The sequence below is a fragment of the Carettochelys insculpta genome, chromosome 3 (assembly GCF_033958435.1).
Source record: "Carettochelys insculpta isolate YL-2023 chromosome 3, ASM3395843v1, whole genome shotgun sequence".
NCBI lineage: Eukaryota > Metazoa > Chordata > Testudines > Carettochelyidae > Carettochelys > Carettochelys insculpta.
The window spans coordinates 185,384,085-185,407,797 of NC_134139.1; the positions used below are offsets into that span (position 1 = coordinate 185,384,085).

General features: G+C 46.2%; 1 protein-coding gene across 5 annotated transcripts in view; it reads right to left on the reverse strand.

Annotated features, from left to right (window-relative positions):
• CYRIA (CYFIP related Rac1 interactor A) overlaps window positions 1-23,713 on the reverse strand; it is a 142,022-nt gene that overhangs the window by 21,249 nt on the left and 97,060 nt on the right. For 4 of the 5 annotated variants that reach the window (XM_074988971.1, XM_074988970.1, XM_074988973.1 and 1 more), the window contains 2 exons: window positions 20,771-20,841; window positions 14,670-17,151 (listed from right to left, as the gene is read on the reverse strand). In XM_074988971.1, the coding sequence (XP_074845072.1) occupies window positions 17,088-17,151; window positions 20,771-20,841 (135 nt within the window). In that variant the 3' untranslated portion in view covers window positions 14,670-17,087. Of the gene's footprint in view, window positions 1-14,669; window positions 17,152-20,770; window positions 20,842-23,713 lie in introns of those variants that run through there. The other variant, XM_074988972.1, reaches the window with a different exon arrangement.

Here is a 23,713-nt window from a genome sequence, read left to right on the forward strand (position 1 = left end):
TGCCTCTGAGCGCCCGGCCACATCCTGGACCAGGCATAGCCCTGTTGGAGCTCCTTAACTTTGCTCTGGACTTGCTCCGAGTGGCCTTGGCTGGTCAGTCCCCAAGCCAGGCGGGCAAAGGCAGTGGAATTCCTCTGCTTGACCCCCATCTCACGGAGGACCTCCCCTTCTTTCCAGAGGCCCAGGAGGTCTCAGAGTTCATGGGTTGTCCAGGAGGTGCCCCTTTTCTTTTTTCTGGAACAGGCTCCTGGGATCCCTCTGGGGGCTCTGGGGTCGGGGTGTGTGTGGTGCCCTGGGGCTCAGGAGGCTGCCAGGCACTGGCCATGTGCCTTTTGCTGTCATCAGGGGCAGCTGAGCAGGCATGCTGCTGGGAGATCGTGCTGTCACAGCTTGCCTGCTCTCAGCTTCCTGCCATGGGGTTTCTGGGTCCATGCGGCTTTAAGAGCGGCCGGATGCGTGAGTCATAGAGCTCCGCTCTGTGGGCCAGGGCGTTTCCGCGCTCCAGCTGGACGCTGTTGTGGAGGACTCCTGTCTCAAAAGAGCGGGCCACGGAACATCTACACATGCCTTTTTCTGATGTTGTTTTTTGACTGGGGTCGCTCTTCCCACTACAGGATTGGGGTACGGATTTCGATATCTGAGCTGTGTTCCTTCAATTTCAAATCGAAAGAGCGCATGGCACATGTAGCTGCTCCCTTCATTCTTTCGAAAGAGGGCCGGTCTTTTTGAAATACTGTGCACGTGTAGACACACCCTTTTAGATTAATGGTTAGAACACTGGCCCATGACATGAGATACCAAGGGATGCATTCAGAGTTGGGACTTGAATCCATGTATCCCAGATCAGTGCCTCTGTTGTAACATATTCTCAGATGGGTCTCTCCTGTTTAAGCTGCTCAGCTTTGTATGAAATATTTGAACTGTCATTGTGTAAGAGAGAGAGAAAATGTCTGTAGTCCAATGTTTGGGGCACTTACGTGGAAGATGGTGGCTCCAGTCCCTGCTCTAATTCATATATAAGTTCTTACCCTTGTTCTCTGATAAATGGCGGATGTTAACACTCAGTCGTATCAACAGACTACCTTTCCTGACTGGTAGGAATGTTACTTCCAGAACCCCTTAAGATGCACAGCTCCAAACAGAAAGTCAATGGCAGCTCAATCCCCAACTCGCTCAGATTCTTTTGGAAATCCCACACCAACCTTTTAACCTTTAAATATATTTGGTTCGACTTAACTGAAATATACAAAATGTAGTTTTGAAAAAAGTGTCTGTATAGTTTCATTTTGCTTCCCAGCTTCTTTGTTCCAAGGATAGCAGTTTCAGGGCAAAGGAAAGATGGAGACAGATGGAAAAATTTACATATTACTGCTTCTAGCATGATTTTTTCCTCCTCAATTAGCCACCCACATAGACTCAGCAGTCATCCTACAGGCAGTGGTAGAACGTTAAAGCCACAGGATTACTGTACCTAGCACACCGGACCTCGACTCTACATGTAGGCACCATATAAAAATGACAATTCTATTAAATAGTTGAACTTTCTCCACTATGGTGAGCGATTTAGAACTCTGTATTGCATCTGAGCTCATGCCACCTGAATTTTATTTTGTTGTAATATAGGATGATGTAATCAAATATCAAGCAGCTTAAAAACAAGCAATTCAAGGCTTTTCCTTGTATAATGTCCATGATACAGAAAAAGTTACCTTTTCCCATAACTGTTCTTTGTGATGTGTTGTCTATTCCCATTCCATATAGGTGTATGGGCTAACCACAGGCACCAGAAATTTTCCCATCAGAAGTATCCGTAGGGAACTGGTGCTGGCACCCTCTGGAATGGTGCATGCATTCTGTGGTATAAAAGGTGCCAGCAGCACTCCCCAGCCTCAGTTTTTTTCTGACAAAAATTCTGACAATGGTGAAGGGAGGCATAGGATTGGGGTCTGTCAGATCCAGGGCTGCCTGCTGCTGGTGGTGGCCCTACACATACTTAACAGAGGGAGGCCAATGTAGCTGCATATGACTAAGGTTGGTCCTGGACTCCACCTTCAGCTGGAAGACTGGAGCTGGTTGCACTTGAACTTTGTAGAACACCATATATAGTGGTGGTGCTGTCAGGGCTTTAAACTCTGACATTTCTCACTGATGTTATAGCTACAAGAAAAGCAACTCTCCACAGCAAGTGGGAAAGGTAGCAGAGGATTCACAAGCCTAGCTGGAACCAAGTTACGGTCTTGTTGTGGGACAGGAGCCCAGGTTTGAAAGACCTTGAAAGATTGCTGTGAAGAAATATGAGTCTCTTAACTCAATGCCAGCATGCCTGTCTCCCAGATCTAGGGAAGGAACGATGAAGACCAGGAAGACAACTCAAAAATTCAATTTCTTTATGTATTTTGGTCTTGCAGGTGCAGGACAGGCTCTAGACTGCCCCGGCCTTTAGGATTAAGAAATACTGGGAGCAGAACCCCTTGTTTCTGTACATATAAGGAATCTCTTCTTCTGCACCCAGCTAGAGCAATCCTTCTACCTACTATGCAAGGAGGCTCTCATGAGAGGGGTCCCTAAAGACTGATGGGAAAAGGAGTGAGATGGAGGAATAAAAAAACTGGAAGGTACAACCTTGAGCCACTGTATCGAGGACCTAGTGGTCTGAAGTTTTATAGTGGTCTATGAAGGAAAGAAAAAGAAAGGTGGTTGAAGAAAAGCAGAGAGCTCGATCTAGGGTACAGTTCTGTATGTCACTTTTGGGCACACCATCAAAACACTTGCCCCCCCTGCTTATTGTGGATCAAGACTGATGAAGAAGAAGATAGAGTTGGGTGGCTTAGATGGCATTGTAGCCCCTCCTTTGCTCTGGGGACAGCTCCTGTTGAGGTTGGCTACCTTGGGTGTGAGACTGCTGTGGCTTGAATGGGGCCATACAGACCCAGAGACTTCAGGGTCGAGCAGGAGTCTTAGACCATGAAACTTGCTGTCTATCCGCTCTGCAAACAGGATCTAGTCACAGAAGGGGAGGCCCTGCATGAATGGGGAGCTGGAAAAGGCCAGTCATTAGAAGGGTGCTCCTGATCACAGGAGTCAATATGTAAGCAACAGGTGCCAGAGGACCAGCAATCATCAGCTCTGCCCAAATGATCAGCCACGTGATTGGTGCTGACACACTGGAGATCCAAAGGGCCCATCTCTATGCTCTTGCCAGGGACATGTGACTCATTGGGTCTGCACAAGATTACTGGCAAGCAGTGCATCAAACCCCACTGCAGTGCTCCAGGTCTGAGACATTTCTGAGACATGCTGGCTCCTCACAGGCAAATAGGTGGATATCCCCCACAATGGAGTGGTGCTGCTGAGGTGGGGACACATAAGGTTTCAAAGAAGGCTTACCCCTACACTGAGTGAGGCTTCCAGAACTGGTGCAGACAGGAACAGTAGTGTCAGGATCTCCTGCATTGTAACAGGTGGCTTTGGTGTCTAGTTGATGGAGGCCCTCATCACTGACATGGCAGGTATGGGATTGGATGTGCCAGACCACATGACTTGAGCTGGAACACAACTTGCTGACAGAGATGCTCAGCTGCCCACCAAAAGTCTTGGCTTTTCTCCAACTCTCTCCTCTCCTTCACAGGGAGTGGAAAATCTGCCTTGCAATCCTCTTCAGCTTCTTGGCCAGAGCCAGGGTGGGGCAATTCATGCTGGCTTGTAGAAAGTACTGGCAATCTGCTCCTCACAGACACTGAAATGCTTGGGGCAGAGTCAGACCTCTTCTCCTCTACCAGAGAGTGCTGACTCCATCAGGAGCATCTTCAGACAGATGTCTCTTACTTTGTCCAGGGTTTAGTAGCCCTAGTAGGCATCCTTCAGTCTGCATAGACTATGGATCGCGCCCTTTAAAGTTTCAATTGAGGACTTCATTTACAGTGTCTATTGTGACTATGAAGACCCACACGAGAGTGACAGTCCTTGTTGCATCTCTTGCAGATGTAGTGGGTGTCTGGCAAGTCCTTAGTGTGCTTTCTGTGCGCTCACTTCTCCTCTGCTAGCTGTCTGATCCTCATCTCGCCCTTCTGAAGGCCCTTGTGTAACCCCTGCCTCCATCTGCTGCGGTCGTCTGCTAGTTCTTCCCAGTTGTCCAGCTCGAGGTCTACCTCTCTGAGGTCTCTCTTGCAGATATCGTTGTAGCGCAACTGGAGGCGTCCGGGAGGTCTTTTGCCAGAGGCTAGCTCACCATACAGGATGTCTTTTGGAATCCTTCCATCATTCATCCTGTGGACGTGGCCAAGCCAGCAGAGTCGACGCTGCCTGAGGAGGGTGTGCATGGTTGGGATTCCAGCTTGCTCGAGGACGGCAGTGTTGGTCACTCTGTCCTTCCAAGATATTCCAAGGATGCACCTGAGGCAGCGCAAGTGGAAGATGTTCAGTCTCTTTTCCTGGCAGGCATACAGGGTCCAAGTCTCGTTGCCATAAAGGAGGGTGCTGAGGATGCAGGCTCTGTAGACTTGCATTTTGGTGTGAGTGTACAGCTTGTTGTTATTCCACACTCTCTTGCTGAGTCTGAACAGAGTTGTGGCCGCTTTTCTGATCCTCTTATTTAGCTCAGTGTCCAGTGACAGGGTGTCAGTGATGGTGGACCCGAGGTAAACGAACTCGTGGACGACCTCTAACGTATAGTTGTCAATGCTGATTGATGGGGATTCAGCAACATCCTGACCGAGTACGTTTGTCTTCTCTAGGCTGATGGTAAGCCCAAAGTCCTTGAACGCTTTGGAGAACTGATCCAGCAGTTTTTGAAGCTGGTCTTCTGTGTGAGACACTACAGCAGCAGCATCTGCGAACAGCATGTCTCTGATGAGGACTTCTCGCACCTTAGACTTAGCTTTCAGCCTTGCAAGGTTAAACAGTTTCCCATCAGATCTTGTGTGCAGCAAGATGCTCTCTGTTGAAGATCCAAAGGCATGCTTCAGGAGGAGTGCGAAGAAGATCCCAAACAATGTCGGAGCAAGCACGCATCCTTGTTTGATGCCGCTCCTGATTCTGAAAGCATCCGATAATGTGCCATCATATTGGATGGTTCCTCTCATGTCTTCGTGGAACGACTGGATCATCTTGAGTAACCGTGGAGGACAGCCTATCTTGTGGAGCAGTTTGAACAGACCATCCCTGCTGACCAGGTCAAAGGCCTTGGTCAGGTCGATGAAGGCTATGTAGAGTGGCTTTCTCTGCTCCATGCACTTCTCCTGCAGCTGCCTTAGAGAGAAGACCATGTCAACGATAGACCTCTCTGCGCGGAATCCGCACTGCGATTCGGGGTACACCCTCTCAACAATCTTCTGGAGTCTGCCAAGGATGACGCGAGCGAACAGTTTACCAGTGACACTTAGGAGGCAGATTCCACGGTAGTTGTTGCAGTCGCTTCTGTCTCCTTTGTTCTTATACAACATTACAATGTTAGCGTCGTGCATATCCTGTGGAACCTCATCCTCTTTCCAGCACAGGCACAGTAGTTCATGTAGGGGTTCCAGGAGTGTGTCCACGGCACATTTGATTACCTCTGGTGGTATACCATCCTGACCAGGGGCCTTTCCTGCTGCAATGCTGTCGACGGCTCTCTTCAGTTCATCCACAGTCAGTTCTTGATCCAGTTCGTCCATTACTGGTAGGAGCTCGACGGCATCGAGGGCTGCGTCAACCACAACGTTCTTGCGTGAGTACAGCTCGGAGTAGTGCTCAACCCAGCGCTCCATCTGTTTGGCTTTGTCAGCAATGACTTCACCAGATTTGGATTTCAGAGGTGCCATCTTCTTCTGGGTGGGTCCTAATGCCTTCCTCATACCCTCGTACATTCCTCTGAGATTACCGTATTCGGCAAAGGTCTGGATGCTGCTGCATAGCTGGAGCCAGTGGTTGTTGGCACAGCGCCTGGCTGTCTGCTGTACTGTTCTTCTGGCCTCTCTAAGTGCTTGCTGGGTACTCTGGCTCGGTGAGCGTTTGTACTCCAGGAGGGCAGCGTGCTTCTTTTCAATGACTGGAATCATCTCATCGGAGTTAGCTTTGAACCAGTCGTTTGTGTTTCTAGCTCTTCTTCCAAACACCAAGAAGGCCGTGTTGTAAACTGTATCCCTTAGATGTTGCCATTTGGCTGTCACATCGGCACCCCCAGGGCCGCTGGGCAGATTTTCCTGGAGGGTCTCTCTGAACTTTTCAGCTTTCTCTGAGTTTGCCGTCTTTCTGGCATCAATGCGGGGCCTTCCAGCAGGTTTAGTGCGGTACAGCTTCTTGGGTCTCAGCTTGAGCTTGGAGCAAACTAGCGAGTGATTTGTATCACAATCAGCACTATGATAGCTGCGTGTCAGAAGGACGTTTCTGAGGTTATTACGCCTAGTGATGACCACATCTAGTTGATGCCAGTGCTTCGAGTGCGGGTGTCTCCACGACACTCTGTGCTGTGGCTTCATTCGGAAGAATGTGTTTGTGATGCACAGATTGTGGTACGTGCACAGTTCAAGGAGACGCTGTCCACTGTCATTCATTTTTCCCACAGCAAAGTGTCCTAAGCAGGAAGGCCATGAGGCCCAATCAGCTCCAACTCTTGCATTGAAGTCACCCAAGATGTACAGTTGTTCATGAGCAGGTATTTGTGCTACAGCAGCACTAAGCACATCATAGAACTTGTCTTTTACTTCTGGTGTGGCGTACAGGGTTGGAGCACAAGCGCTGATCAGGTGGACGGGACCGGCGCAAGTTTGAAGTGTGATCCGAAGAAGTCTTTCTGATCCGCCCATGACTAAATCAACCATTTGTAGAAGGGTGTTTCTGACAGCAAAGCCAACACCATGCTCTCCGGGTTCTTCTTGGGCTTTACCCTGCCAGAAAAAGGTGTAGTCCTTTTCCTTTAGAGATCCCAAATCTGCGAGTCGCATCTCTTGCAGTGCAGCGATATCAACTCGGAGCCTCTTCAGTTCCTCATTGATGACAGCGGTCTTGCGGGTGTCACTGATGGCCTGAAGATCTTCAGTCAAGCCGGTCAGCATGGTCCGCACATTCCGGCAAGCAAGCTTAAATTGTTGATGTTTCTCATTTCTTGTTGATTTTCTTATTGTTTTGCCTGGTGCCCAAATTTCAGTCACTTGTCAGGTTCAGGAACCTTAAGCCTCACGCACCCAGCGAGGCAGGTGACCTGTGGCGGGACAGTACCCTATTGGGTGGGGGCTGCCCAGCTTGAGGCAGGCGGTGACTGTCCAGTGAGATGTGAGGATCTCTCCCACCATCAAAGGCAACCCCTGGTGCTCGTTCTCTACGCCAATCGAGCAAGAGCTTATAACCGGTATCTGTTGCCTCCCGTGTTGATGCAACGCTGTTCAGCGATGCCGGAGTACCTCACCGGGCGCGAGCCTGGGCACTTATTATGGAGACTCTGGGCTGCCCAGACACCGGTGTCCCCCTCTCGGCCTTACTGATATAGTCCAAAGGAGAGGATAACCTCCACGTCTGGTACCAGCTCAGCTGCAGGAGTTGCCGGGACAGTGCCAGAAGTTGACACCGAACCGCCTTCGGACTCCACTCTGGATTTTCTGTCAGGGTTTACTCCCTTAGGCTTTCTCCTTCCCAGGATAACCCACAAGGCAGTGGGGTGTGGAGAATGTGGTTAAGGATCCCACTACTTCATACCTGTCTGTCACCACGAGTCACCATAGCTCCCTGCAGAGCAATGACCTCATATCCCCAGGACCCTCCTCCCCACCTTTCGCCACTCCTCCCCCCAGCTACCATCACCATAGGACCCTCCCCAACCCACTACCCCCCATCTGCTCCCATGTCAGGCCTCCTCACTGCACTGGCCCCTCTCCCCCCAGCTGCTCTCAGTGCCCCCAGGTCCACCTTCCCCCATCACTCTTCAGGCTCTTCTCTTCACAGACTCCTTTTCCTGGTAGTGCTGCCTTGCAGGGCACAGGTGGAACACCAGACCTGAAAAGGAAAACAAACATGGGGCTCCTCCCTCGGCGAACTCCCAGAGGCAAACTCCCTTCCCTGTTAGCTGCTGCCCCTTGTTCGCTGGGAGCTCCCTTCTTATAGGGAGAGCTGCTAGCTGGTCAGGCCTTGCTCAAAGCCTTGCCTCCAGTCTAATCAGCCCTTGAAGGCTCACCTGGCAGAGAACTCCCCCAATTCACGCCTTGCAAACTGCTCTTCTCTGCACAGCACAAGCTCAGGCACCCAGGCAGCTGATCAAGCTGCAGACAGACAGACATTCACCCACCAGCTCACCACACAGCCCCCCAAATCCCACACTCACCCAAGCTCCTCTAGGACACTTTGCCCAGAGGCAAACTCCTTTCCCTGTTAGCTGCTGCCCCCTGTTCGCTGCTCACCATCCAGGGTTTAAAGGATTTATAAATGAGAAACTTGTTTATGTGCCTCTTGCTGTGACATCTTAAACAGCTAGGCCACATCTACACAGACAGCTGTCGACAGAGCAAACTCGACAGATTGCTGCTACACACAACTTGCACTGTTGACAGAGAACTGCCAGAATGCACTGTCCTCTGGTGACAGAAAGCAGAAAGAGCTCTGCAAACAGGGCTGCCCATCAACAGGAAGCCCTTGTTATCAACAGATGTGTCTGCACTGCAGTGTTATTCCTCAAATTTTTGAGGGATAACACTGTTAAAGCAAATGCAGAGTTCTGTCAAGACTCTTGTCATTGACAGAATGCTTTGTGTGTATAGATGCTCCCTGATGTATATTGACAGAAGGGGCCTTCTGACGACAAAACTCTCTATTGTAGACACAGCCACTGTGTCTACATGAGCCCCTTCCTTTCAGAAGGGGCATGTTAATGAATGGGTTTGAAAGATGCTAATGAGGTGCTGCGATGAATATGCAGCACCTGATTAGCATAATGGCGGCTGCAGCAATTCGAAAATGTGGCTTTTTGAATTGTGTGCTGCCCATGGAGACAGGACTTTCCGAAAGGACCCCCCACAGTTTTTGAAAGCCCTTCTTCCTATCTGGTGTTAGGAAGAAGGGCTTTCGAAAACTGGGGGGTCCTTTCGGAAGGTCCCGTCTCCACGGGCAGTGCGTGATTCAAAAAGCCGCACTTTCGAATCGCCGCAGCTGCCATTATGCTAATCAGGTGCTGCATATTCTTTGCAGTGCCTCATTAGCATATTTCAAACCCTCTCATTAACATGCCAGGCTTGTGTACCAGCCACACACAACTTGCTCTGTTGAGAGAGAACTGCCAGACTGCACTGTCCTCTGGTGACAGAGAAGTGGAATAGCAGCTCTACAAACAGCTGCCTGACAACTGGAAGCCCTCTCTGTCGACAGAAGCGTTTACATGGTCACTGTGTCAATGACGTTATAGCTGAACAGGGAGCGGTATAACTCTGACAATTAAAAAGCTCATTTCTGTTGACAAACTCTCGATGGAACACCTTAGCCATATAGATGCTCTGTGAGTTCTGTCGACAGAAGGTGCCTGTATAGATATGGCCCGACCGTGAAAATCACTGATGGACACAGGCCACTTACAATAATCACAGGGCTTAAAACTAGGCTGAGTCCCATATGAGACTCATATGGGACAAATTAAAACTAAGACTTAGACTGCGTCTACACTATGAGCTAAAGCTGACTTATTAAAATTGATTTTTAACACTGGGTTTTATAAATTTGAATTTGAGCACTCTCATCTTCCCACAGGTCCCCACAAATTCAACTTATTGCTACCACACACAAGTTGTCAAACACCGACTATTGCAGCAGTGTATTGTGGGAGCCTATCACACAGTTCCCTGAACCTTGTAGCATTCTGGGTATTTTCACTGCTGCAGCATGGGAAAAGAATGCCCCACAAGTGGCTGTGGGTATCTGACATCCCTTTTTCCAGGTGGAATCTTGGTTGAATAAGTGATTTCTTTTTTATGAGAGAGAGGACAAGAGGAGGAGCAAAGAGGTTAGAGCATTTGCCTGCTGAACCCAGGGCTGAGAGTTCAATCCCTGGTTGGGCTGTTCACAGATATGAGGCAAATAGTTTTCTGTTTAAATCTGTCTGGGATGGTGCTATGTCCTGCTGTGCTTGTAGGAGACTGGACAAAGGAAGGGTTAGAAAATAGATTTCAGTAGCTTCCCATCCAACAGGTCCCCAAAATGGGATGCAAAAGAACTAGAGCACATGCAGAAGTGGAGGGCTGAGGACAGAAATTCCTGCAGCTTTGCCATGTGCCCTGAATAGGAGACAGCTTTTCCACTCTACAAGCAACCTGCAGAATGAACTGTGACTTAGGGCAGATCTAAACAACAAGACTAAGGCTTAGATCTGGATTTAGATCTTCAGGCAAAAAAGGTGCTCAGAACAATAACTTTCTCTCAAAGGCCAGTACACACCAGAGTTACACAGAAAATGCAAATGGCTCATTAAAACAGTTATGGTTCCTTTTCTGTCAAAGGCCAGCAACTCTAGTGACCAAGTTTTTTCTTCCCTTGAGACAGTATGTTCAGTGTTTTTCATAAGAAGGTCTTTCCACTCCAGATCATGGATGTGGAATGGATTAACCCATAACTCTGAAAAGAAATTTGGCCTGAGCCAAAGCCCATTGAAATGAATGTGATTCTGGTTCATTTGGTTGCTTGGCTAACTGTGGTAATTGTAGAGCTAATACATTGACTAAATGGCCTTTGCATCAAGCCCATGCTGAATGTCTGCCCTCTCAATTTTTGATAACACTTCCTATCTGCTGAGGGAAGCCCCAATATCTTAGTCGCCAAGGGAGACTTCTCCCTGGTTGGCTGCAAGGCCCCCTGAGTATCTTATCCACTAAGGGAGACTTCCCCCCAGTTGGCTGCAAGGCCCCTGAATAGCAGCCAGCACCCAAATTGTTTAGCTGCCCAGGGAGACGTCCCCTGGGCGGCTCCAGGACCCTCACCACATGCAAGCTTCCTGGCAGCATGTTCAGCTTGTCCTTTTATTGGTTCAGGGTCAAACCACATGATGCAGCTGGGCGTGGGAAAGTTCCAGACTGTGTGGCGCCTCTGGGGGAGGGAACGGAGGGGATGTGGGGGCAGGACAAAACGTAAACGGCTGAAAAGAAGTTTCTCTGCCTCTCATACCAGTACGATCCCCCCCACCAATAGCCTAGCTGCCACGTGGTTCAGGGAAGCAGCAGCTGGCACCAGGCAGCACAGGAAAAAAAGAAGATACCTGGCAGAGGCCGACAGAACCACAGACCCCACAGCTGTGCTAATAACAAAGATAGAAAAGTTTTTCAGCCTCTCATGAAAACATGACCCTCCAGCCACAGACTTCCAGATGCTGAATTGAAAAGGTCTTCCTATTGCCTAATTCCTGCACACCTGAGAGCAGTGGAGATGGAAGATGTCAGAGCGGAGAACTGTGCGGAACATACAGGACATCTCTGGAGGCTAAGGAAGTCGATCTAAAGACATGGAGCTTCCACACTAGCCTTCATTCGGAACTCTAGATTCGACCTGAATGCTACACCCATCAGGTGGTGATATATTATGGATGGATAGTATATCGATTTCAGTGCTCCATAAATCGAGCTAATGGTATTTACAGTGAAAAAGGCACTTGGTGAAACTGAGCTAAATGCCTTAAATATAATTTTATCTGAGTGTAGACGCAGTCTTCGGGAACTATTAACTACATATAACTACATCACAGGAACGTGTTTGTACGAGACACTTGACAAAATGGAATGCTAGCAGAAGATGTTCTAGCACCATCACTAGTTGCAAGAAGGAACTGAGGGAGCGAGGAGCTGGCAATGCAACAAGAAATCCTGTGGCACCATATATACTAACAGATATTTTGGAGCGCAAGCTTTCGTGGGCAAAGATCCACTTCTTCAGAGGTGGGAATCATGCCTCTGATGAAGCATGTCTTTGCCCACAAAAGCTTATGCTCCAAAATATCTGCTAGTATATAAGATGCCACAGCACTTCTTGTTCTTTTTGAAGATACATACTAACTCGGCTACTACTCTGATACTTACATAGTGGCAAGTAGATCAGTCCAGAGGGTGCCTAGCCAGTCCCCTATGCATAACAGTGAGTGAAAACCTTCTGGCACCAGTGCATGTGGCAAGCACACACTCGCCTCATATGCAATGGACATGAGCAAGGACGTGAAGGTGTATTCCATAATCCTTGTGGAGTTTTGTGCTAAAAAATTCCCCAAGAAGTAAAGAGTTAAGGAAACACCTACAACTCAGATATTGTTTCTATACCGTCTTTCCCCTTAGAGCCCAGCTGAGAGGCCAGATACTCAAAACCCTTCTCCCCAAAGACCACCTCTGACCACACCCCAGCCAGCTCAAACACTCGCATGTACCTACTACCACTCTTCATTCTCTCCCCACACACATCCAGATGCTGGGTCTTTGGCTTGTATGAAGTTTCATGCATGTCATGGTGGGAAATGCAGCTCTCAGGAAACCTCCAGCTCCCTATCCCTCCCTATGTCAGTGTTTTCTATCTGTGAGCTGGGCTCTGCTGGGTCTAGTGCTCCCTAACAGTGGCCAGGTGCTCTGAAGCTCATTTCTGTGGAGAGAAGAGGACATTTTGAGCACAACTAATATTTGTGCAAATTCAGCATTGCATAGTGGTGCAGAATTCTCCCAAGAATATTTGGTAGAATACATTTGACTAGCAGAACTGTGCAAGTACCTAACAACTATAAGAACATAAGAACATAAGAATGGCCATACTGGGTCAGACCAAAGGTCCATCCAGCCCAGTATCCTGTCTGCCGACAGTGGCCAATGCCAGGTGCCCCAGAGAAGGAGAACAGAAGACAATGATCAAGTGATTTATCTCCTGCCATCCATCTCCTGCCCTTGTACTGAAGGCTAGGGCACCATACTTTACCCCTGGCTAATAGCCATTTATGGACCTAACCTGCAAAAATTTATCGAGCTCTTTTTTAAACCCTAATAGAGTCCTGGCCTTCACAGCCTCCTCCGGCAAGGAGTTCCACAAGTTGACTGTGCGCTGTGTGAAGAAAAATTTCCTTTTATTAGTTTTGAACCTACTACCCATCAATTTCATTTGGTGTCCCCTAGTTCTTGTATTATGGGAAAAGGTAAATAATTTTTCTATGTTCACTTTCTCCACACCATTCATGATTTTATATACCTCTGTCATATCACCCCTCAATCGCCTCTTTTCCAGACTGAAAAGTCCCAGTCTCTCTAGCCTCTCCCCATATGGGACCCGTTCCAAACCCCTAATCATCTTAGTCGCCCTTTTCTGAACCTTTTCTAATGCCAATATATCTTTTTTGAGGTGAGGAGACCACATCTGCACACAGTACTCAAGATGTGGGCGTACCATAGTTTTATATAGGGGAAGTATGATATCTTTTGTCTTATTATCGATCCCATTTTTAATAATTCCTAACATCTTATTTGCTTTACTAACTGCCGCTGCACACTGCATGGATGTCTTCAGAGAACTATCCACTATAACTCCAAGATCCCTTTCCTGATCTGTCGTAGCTAAATTTGACCCCATCATGTTGTACGTGTAATTTGGGTTATTTTTTTTAAATGTGCATTACCTTACACTTACCCACATTAAATTTCATTTGCCATTTTGCTGCCCAATCACTCAGTTTGCTGAGATCTTTTTGTAGTTCTTCACAATCCCTTTTGGTTTTGACTGTCCTGAACAACTTGGTGTCATCTGCAAACTTTGCCACCTCACTGCTTACCTCATTTTCTAGATCACTGATGTACAAGTTGAACAGGATCGGTCCCAGGACTGACCCCTGGGGAACACCACTAGTTATCCCCCTCCATTGTGAAAATTTACCTTTTATTCCAACCATTTGTTTTCTGTCTTTTAACCAATTCCCGATCCATGAAAGGATCTTTCCTCCTATCCCATGACCGCCTAATTTACATAAAAGCCTTTGGTGTGGGACCGTGTCAAAGGCTTTCTGGAAATCTAGGTATATTATGTCCACTGGGTGCCCCTTGTCCGCATGTTTATTAACCCCTTCAAAGAATTCTAATAGATTAGTTAGACACGACTTCCCTCTGCAGAAACCATGCTGACTTTTGCCCAACAATTCATGCTCTTCTACGTGCCTTACAATTTTATTCTTTACTATTGTTTCTACTAATTTGCCTGGTACTGATGTTAGACTTATCGGTCTATAATTGCCAGGGTCTCCTCTGGAGCCTTTTTTAAATATTGGCGTTATATTGGCCGTCTTCCAGTCCTTGGGTACCGAAGCGGATTTAAAGGATAGGTTACAAACCACTGTTAATAACTCCGCAATTTCACATTTGAGTTCTTTCAGAACCCTTGGGTGAATACCGTCTGGTCCTGGAGACTTGTTACTATTCAGCTTATCAATTAACTCCAAAAACCTCCTCTAATGTCACTTCAATCTGGGAGAGTTCCTCAGATTTGTCACCTAAAAAGGCTGGCTCAGATTTAGGAACCTCTGTAACATCCTCAGCCATGAAGACTGAACCAAAGAAATAGAGTCTGTAATATTTCTGGTATAAAAAGTATAACATTATTATAAATTATACATGATTATACTGACTGGAATGCTCAAATGTCAATCCATACTCTCTTATTACCCATTGTAAAAAACAAACAAACAAAAAAAAAAAGCCAGACAATCCAAATGCTGGGAATGTACCAAACTTTATATTACTTCAAACAAATTCCTGTACAAAAAAGTCCTGTAACACCAGGCAAAGAAATGCAGTGGCATTTGCAAACAGCACATGACAACGTTAAGAATGCTTTCAGGTTTACAGTTTTCTTTTTTACACAGCTCTCCTCTTTTGGCTTTTAAAAGACTTCAATGTTTAACAATTATAATTACAGATAGGCGAGTATTAACGTTAGCAGATTTAGCAAAAACAAGAATTCACCAGATCCACTGATGAAGATCTGTAGTCCCTTTAGCTGACAATGGCAAAAGTACTTTTTTCCCAAGTACATTTTTAAATATCCCTATACTGAAAAGTGTAGATCTTGAAACATGTTGGGAAAATTATTTGGTCTGGGCAAAACCACACCACCACCAATTTTAGATTATGTTTCTGATGACATTTGAGTACTCAGTAGCAGCAGCAGTAGTATAATACAATCAGAAGCATTATTCATATTACATTAGCTTCTAGAGGCCCCAATCAGAAATGAGGCCTCAGAGTTCTAAGTGCTTTGCAAATATAAAACAGAAGGCAATCCCTACCCCAAAGAGCTTACAAACTAAATACTGCCTAGGAACTGACATTAGCTTTGTAAGAGTGCAGTACAGTTTCTAGCACACAGCTTTACACCTCCAAAACATTACAGGGCCACGCTCATGAAGTATGTTCATGAAAACTCCAGTTACTGCACACAAATGCCAACATGTATATGGACACACAAATCAAGGTTTATGCACATGCCGTAGAGTTTACATGCAAACATGTAGGCCAAGCATGCAAAATTTAGTGCATGTTTTTGAAAACGTGATGCTCTCTGCTAGAAAATTCACAGCTGCTACAGGTCACTCAGATCCTCAAAAGGGCACTTTACTGGTTTGGGCAAAAGACCTCCAACCCTTCAACTAGATGAACTCAACTTCTTGAAAGGATCAGTCATATCTGAAAACAGTGGTTAAGTAAGCCACTGAAATCTCTCAATTTTGTCATGTTGTCAACTGGTAAATAAGTATTATATAGGAGTCTGACTGTAAATGAGTTCACAAAAGGAAAAAAAATACACTCACAACTTCCAAAAACAGTCAAACCCTCTTCACATGAATCCTGCTCTAATGAGGCCAGGTCTACTCTAGAAAATTCTGCTGATAGTCAATTGGGTGAAAGTCTTCACAATATTTTACATTGGCACAAAACTCTAGCGCAGACAGTTACACCTGCAAAAAGGCTTTGGCCCATTTAAGGAATGTCTAGGCTATAACAAAATCTTGTGGCTGGCACATTTTGTGGGGATTGGTGTTATAAAATTGCAGTGTAGACATTGAAGCTTGGGTTAGAACCCAGGGTTTGGTATTCTGTAAGGAGGAAAGGTCCTGGACTCCAGCACAAGACCCAGCATCTACACTGTGATGTTACATTCTGCAGCCCATGGCCTTTGAGACCACGTCAGCTGATCTGGGCTGGTTGTAAGTGTTTTATTACAGAGTAAACAGACCCTTAGATTTCATCTGGGGAACTGATGTAAGCTGTACTGGCAAAATAACTCTTCAACTTGTGTAAATTATCTCCCTTTTAGGAGAGTCTGATATTATAAGCAACACCACCAAACACTTTTTAGTGTACACCAGGCTTTAGTACTTCTCCATTATTCTCCAAGCTTCAGTCATTATGCCAAATAAGATTTTTTTTCTTTTTCATTAATACAAGCTTGTCTTAATCTGAAGATAGTCTTGAAATGCCTCACAAGTACATACATCAAACCTGAAACAGGACATTAATTATTTCTCCACTGTGGAATGGTGAGCGCTACATAATAAACTGAAAACACAAAATGTCTTCAGTGGTGAGACAATTTGTTGGCTGTTATCAGACAGGAAAGAATTAGCAGCAGATGGCCCACTTTTCCTTCTGCTTAATACAAAACCTGTTGTCTCTCATACAATGGTGTTGAACATTAAAATGACTCACTCCATAAAAATGTAATGGGTAAGTTTGTGCAAAACTAAATTTCCAATTAAACAGCTCACTGAAAAAGAAATGAGACAATTTTTAATTCTCATTAAAATTTCTCCTGGAAGTTTTCATCCTTAGGGTTTTGTCTATCTGACCTCCATTTTGTCCCTAACTACTGCTTACTTTTGTAAAAGAGTTGGCACATATGGATTAAACAAACAGAGACAACCAACTATTATAGATGCAGCCAAAATAAAATGTCAAAGAATAAGGCCAACATGTAAATGAATATTGTGCTATATAAAATCAGTCATGTTATGAATCAAGATTCAAAGATTTCAGTGATGTAAAGAACATACAAGTATTGACATCAAACTGTATTAAATTATGTAAACATACACATCTTCTGTGATCAACACACGGGTCCACTTATCTCATAAGAAGCTACTGCAGCATAGCTCGAATTTGCTTGGAAGTAGATTCATCATTCAGGTGTTTTGTAGTGAACCTGGGAATTACAAATACAAAGAGAAGGGTAATAAAAAATGAATATTAATTAAGACAAGCTCACAGCTTTGCTAGCTGTTCTTCAAATGAATAAGACATTTTACTAAATATAGTAAGTGCATGCACAGTAAAAAAATTATTACTAAACTTTTGTAAACGCTTTTGTAAGGCGCATTGCTCACGTCCATTCCAACAGGTGTGTGTGTGCCACATGCATGATTGGCAAAAGGCTTTTTTTCCCCTAGCAGTAACCATCAGGCCAGCTGTGGGAGCTCCTGGAGAGATGTCTGCACATTGCAGTATATAGTCTGACTCAGCTGGCCTTAAAGTGCCTTAGTTCCTTCTTGCTGACTTTTCAACAGAGGGGAGATGGGTGAGATTTAGAATGGACATCAGCAACACATCTCGAAGAACAGTTACAAAAAGTAAATAACCATTTTTTTTTTCTTTGAGTGATCATTCATGTACATTCCAACAGGTGACATGCAAGTACTTAACCTGTAGGAGGGGCCAGAGCCATCTGTGTAGCCATCTGGAGGACCACTGTGCTGAATACTGCATTATTCCATGCCTGCCAGATATTGGTATAATGTGCTGTAAACATGCAGCCAGAGGACCACGTCACTACTCTGCTGGGGTGCGTCTACACAAGCTGGCTACTTCGAAGTAGCTGGCACAACGTCAAAATAGTACACATCACGTCTACATGTGCCGTGAGCCATTTCGATGTTGAAATCGACGTCAAAATCGCTATTCCTATCTGAAGATGGGAACAGTGTCCTACTTCAACATTCAACGTCGAAGTAGGACATGTGTAGACCATCCGCGTTCTGCTATGTCAAAATAGTGGGGTCCTCCATGGCGGCCATCAGCTGAGGGGTTGAGAGACTCTCTGTCCAGCCCCTGCGGGGCTCTGTGGTCACTGTGTGCAGCAGCCCTTAGCCCAGGGCTTCTGGTTGCTGCTGCTGCTGCTGCAGCTGGGGGTCCATGCTGCATGCACAGGGTCTGCAACCGATTGTTGGCTCTGTGGATCTCGTGCTGTGCAGGGCGAGTGTGTCTGGGAGGAGCCCTTTAAGGGAGCAGCTTGGGGCTTTGCTGGCCCCTTATTTCAACAGGGAGAGTGCTTGTGTGTGGACGCTCCGCATTTTCTTCTGGGGTGGCTCCTTTTGACGTTCTCGGTCGCTTCTTCAACGTTGAATGTCGAAGGCACCAGCCCGGGAGCATGTGTAGATGATACGCATCGAAGTAGCCTATTTCGATGTTCTTACATTGAAATAGGCTACTTCGATGTAGTGTGCTAGCGTTGACGTAGCCCTGATGTCCTAAACAGGGATCTGAGCAAGGAATGCTGTCGAAGAAGTCTTTACCCTCGTGAAATGAGCAATGCAGACTGGAGGTGGGATCTCAGCCATGTCATAGCATCTCTTGACACAGGACATGATCCAGGAAAAAAGACATTGGGGTAAGATGGGCAGTCCCCTTGTCTGAGCTGCTACTGCAATAAAGAGTTGCAGTGATTTACAAAATGGCTTGGTGCAGTCAATGTAGAAGGCTAACACCCTTCCCGATTTCCAAGGAGTGCATAGCTCTCTTCTTAGAAGTGGCATGCTATTTGGGAAAAGAACACACGCAGAAAAATGTCCTGGTTCACATGGAAATGGGAGACCACTTTGGGCAGAAAGGCTGGTAGGGGATGTAGCTGCACCTTGTCCTTATAAAATATCATATATAGGGGTTCGGAGGTCAGGGCTCTAAGTCCTGAAACCCTCCTGGTCGAAGTTATGGCCCTCAGGAAGGCAACCTTCCAGGAGAAATAGGACTGGGAACAGGTAGCCAGAGGCTCAAAGGGAGGTCCCATGAGTTGGGAGAGAACTAGGCTGAGATTTCCTGGAGGTCAATAGCATCCAACCATGGAGTCAGAAAAAAAAGGGAGTTATGACCCACCCTTGGGTGGAAGGCTGAAATGGCAGCCAAATGCACCTTAAGGGATGACAGGGCTTTGGTGTTTCAGGCCTAAAAAGTAATGAAGGACCTAGGTTATTGAGGCCTTTCCAGGCCAGGCCCCCTTCCGAAGAGACCAAAACAAAATGTGCTTCCACTTAGCTAGGTATATGGCTCTACTGGACGGCTTCTTACTACCCAGGAGACCCTCCCTAACAAAGTTTGAGCACTGAAGCTCTTGAGGGTTCATCCATGCAGCCTTCAAGGCCATGAGATGGTGACTAGAAGCTGGGGTGCTGCAACCAACCATGGTTCTGAGTGAGAACATTGGGGTAAAGTGGCAGGGCTATGCGCATGTCCTCTGAGACGCCGAATAGCACCACAAACCTACACTTTTGGGGCCACACCAGTGCAGTGAGGATCATATCTACCTTGTCTTGTCCAATTTTGAGAAGGACTTTATGCACCTGGGGGAAGGGAGGGAACAAGTACAGAGAGTTGCCTGACCATGGAATGTGGAACACATCTGCATGGCAGCCATGGCTGTGGTTCTGAAATGAGCAGAATCTGTGGCCACTTGCTGCAAAAGGTCCCGATGTGCCCTCATATCAGGGGCAGGAAGGGAGGAGGATGTGCCCACAACAGCCTCGTCCAGGGAGGAGGAGAAAGATTCCTGAGGAGAGGACCTTCCTGACCTTTGGGCTCACTCATGTCCTCAGAGAAACCAGAGGGCTGACACGTCAGTGATTCAGTGGGCATCTGCACATGCTAAGTCAGTGCTTGAACTGGAGCAGATTGAGGGTCCTTTGGGAGCTGAGGAGCCACCACCACAGCCAAAGAGACCTGGTGAGATGAAGACACCAAAGCTGCCTACGACACTGGCCCCTGATTCTGATGGTAGGTCCAGAGCATTCAGAACAGTGCCAGGGTGTCCACTACACAGTGCTGGAGGAGCCTCCCTATGATAGTTCCAGGAGCAATGCTAAAAGCAGGAGCCCAGAGAGATTGATTTGCATGTCTTTACCACAAATTGGACTCTGGAAGATCTACTCTGACTGGGTCAATCATCACAGAAGTGAAGACAAGCCTTTAGTATGAGGCTTGAAACTCCTGAAAACGTTGCACTTATTAAGGTTAAGTGACTTTCACCTAAGCCCTGAAAGCAAGCCTTCCGACAATCATGCATATGGCATATGCATGCCAGCTGAAATGCACATGAGCAATCACTAGAAGAACAACATGGTTTTCTCAACTTTCCTATGGAAAACAAAGCTCCTCCTGGGAAATTAATTCTTAAAATAGGTGGTATAACACTCTGATATTAATACTTTCATGGAAGAACAGCCACGGGCCCTATTACCATTCATCCATTTCATCTCTATGCTCTCAAAAAAATCTCATCAATATCGCTTCAAAATCAAAATACTTTCTGCTCTTTTGGAATCATCATTTAATACATCTACCTATCTTACACATATGTAAGTCTCTAGAGCATAAATTTGTATTCACAACTTGCAAAATGCCTACCCACAAAATGAGCCACAGATATCCACTCCACATCCATAGATGCAGATACCCATGCATATAAAGCGACCTTCCATGAATCTGCAGGGCTCTATTTACTTACCATCTGGCCTGAGCACCTCCCGCTATGCTATTGTATCTACTTCTGTACATACCTGAGAGCATTCAGAAGCCCTTCCACAGTATCAGGAGGCTGTTCTTTTAAAACTTTTATGCACCCCTTCATCTGGAAAAAGAAGCATGTAAATAATGAACAATACATAATTTGCAGTATCATAAAACAGGTGAAAATCTAACCTCTGGAGGTCAGCTTTATTTTCAAATATGTCTCATACAGCCAGTGAGTGTGAACAGTAAAATATCATTATATCATATAATAGGCAAAGGTGTAAGGTCCCAGAGTTCAGGCTCCAGTCTCTGTTCTGCTTGATTTTGAAACGATCTGGGATAAAAATTCTTTTCTTGAATCAAGTAGGGCAGGGACTTTAACCTGGGTTTTTCACATTACAGCCAGTGCCCAAACCATCAAACTGTAGTTTCCCCCTACCCTCACCCCCCTTCCCTCGCCCTTCCTCAATTAAAGTTTTAGAGAAATAGACACATCACCATTTGTAGATGTGTCAATCCTAGAATATTAGACAATGAGGATGAGGTAGTATTTTTCACTGGATCAACATCAGTTGGTGAGATAAGCATTTGAGCCACATGTGGGTTATGGAGCTAAGAATTGCTATATATATATATATATGAATGTGAGAGGCTGGCTGCACTTGACGCTTTGCACACAGTGTAGCACCAGTTCTGGTGCCATGAAACAAGATCTGCAGGTATGGAATGATCAGCAGTGGCTGCAGTGGAGCTCTGTGCTCCTATACAAGGCACCACAGGAGTTCTGTTTGCTGTTTCCTCAGCTGCAACATCTCTTCCTGGGTCTCCAAATCACTTTGTGCTCTCTCTTTGCTTCAGTCTGCTCTCACTTCTTCTGGATCAGACTGCCTCTGCTCCAGCATGGTTCTCCTCCAGGCACTTAACTGTGATCTCTCTGTGCGGTGGCTTGCTGCATTCTTCCCACATTCATTTTCTCCTCTGGATCTGTGCCAGTCTAATAGCTGGGGTTGGGAGGAAGGGAACATGAGTAGTGGTCCAAGAGCTCACTGTTGAGCACACTGCAACAAAACTAAGTGAAGGCCAGACATTAAGGAGATATATTTACTGTAGATAAGTTTAACAACACACAAAGGAATCTCATGAATGAGCCTTGGTGAAAGACGATGGAGATGTATTCCCTGCAAGGACATAATTTGTCTTTTAAGAATCCTCTGTGCACCAGGTGTTACACAGAGAACTTCAAGTACCTGCTTGACACAGTTCACTTACAGCCATGGTGAAGCAGAGACTGGGGCCATGCTTTCAAACCTATGACTGCAAAAGCAGTTTCCGCAGATATGCACATTGCAAGCAGAACAGGAGGGAGGGCCTATGGGCTGCGGTGATGGTGGTCATCATTTGTATTTGGCTCTCTTGGTCACTGTGTGGTCTCCCTCCCCACTTGGCTGGGACAGAGAAAATTTCTCGTCCTCCAGCAGCCTGGGAAAGGGAGGGGAGTGGTCCAGGCATGGTGAAGCAGCTTGCAGTGTCCTCTCTTAGTCACCACAGGGTCTTCCCCCACCAGTCAGATTGGCGGGGACAGTGAAAATTTCTCTTCCCCAGGCAGCCTGGAGAGAATAGTGGGAGTGGTCCAGGCATGGCAGAGCAGCTTGTGTCATCATATAGTAGCTTAATGCTCTTTCTCCTGCTTTCTCTGGGTTGCAAAAAGAGACAGTGGTTTACTTAGACTAACAAATGATCATAAGGAACAGATGGTGACTGGATATGGGCACAGGTATTGTTGTTAGGCTGCATTGGTCTATGCTGCCATGATGCCAGATTACTTATTTGTGCCTTGGTGTGGAAAAGTGCCCTACCAGGGAGGCTGGAATAACACAGACCTCACCAAAAACCTTGTGAGAAGAATTAAAGAGTAGCTGTCTGAGAGCTTTATGGAGATGTGCAAGGGCAATTGGCACTCTTTCCCAAGACACATTAACAAGTTGTTCTGAGGGCCTTGGGCTGTGTAGGTACAGCGTCCGCCACAGATCACACCCAAATGCATTAGCCCACTTGTAGAATGATTAAAAATGAGAACTCACCACATCTTAGGAGGAGGGTGTGAGATCCAGTATTACAAAATGTTCCTGTCTGTCAGTGAGATCAGCTGCTCCATTCCTCTGCTGACCACTGTCGTCATCTTCCTCGCTTTTGCCAGAGGCTTCCTTGAATCTCTTCAAAGGTATCGATGGACTTTTTCAGACAGTGGTTGGGTCAACTCCCTAGAATCGCATGCAGCTGCTTATAGAAGTGGCATGTTTGCAGTAAGGACCCATCATGTCCGTTTCCTTCCTTTATGTTATGGTACGCATGCCTGAGCTCCCTGGTGTGTTCTTTTTCCTCCAGGCCTGTGAGATCTTGGTGTACATCTGCAATTCTTTTGGTGCTTTGTAGTTTTCCTAGCAAAGATCCATCCCCACTGCCACACAGCTGGAACTCATCTGCAACACTGGGAACTCATGGCCAGATTTGCTGGTGAGGTGCAATATCTGCTCTGTTTGCCACACTGGCCAAAGAGGAAATGAAATTCAAATTTTTCCTGGGCTGTGTCTGCCACACCTGGAGAGCAGTGGAGCTGAAAGTAGTGACTAGAGTGGTCACATTAAGGCACCGTGGGACACCTTTAGGAGGCCAAAAATGCCAAATTTTGCAATGCTCTATCTGTATTACCCTAAGGTAAACTATGCAAGGTTGCAATTTGGCGTTACTTTTCATGAACAGCAGGAGTACAAAAGTCGACAATAGGAGTGCTTAAAAATCGATGGAATGGACCCTGTTGCATGGATTGATTCCTTAGAAATTCAACCAAAGTCGCCTAAATTGGGTCTAATCTCCTAATACTAAATTTTAGGCATTTAAGATGAAACAAAAATTTAAGCTGAAAGCTCACAGTCAACATTAAAAAGATAAACTTTAGTTTGGGATCTCAGCCAAAACAGTAACCACAGGGA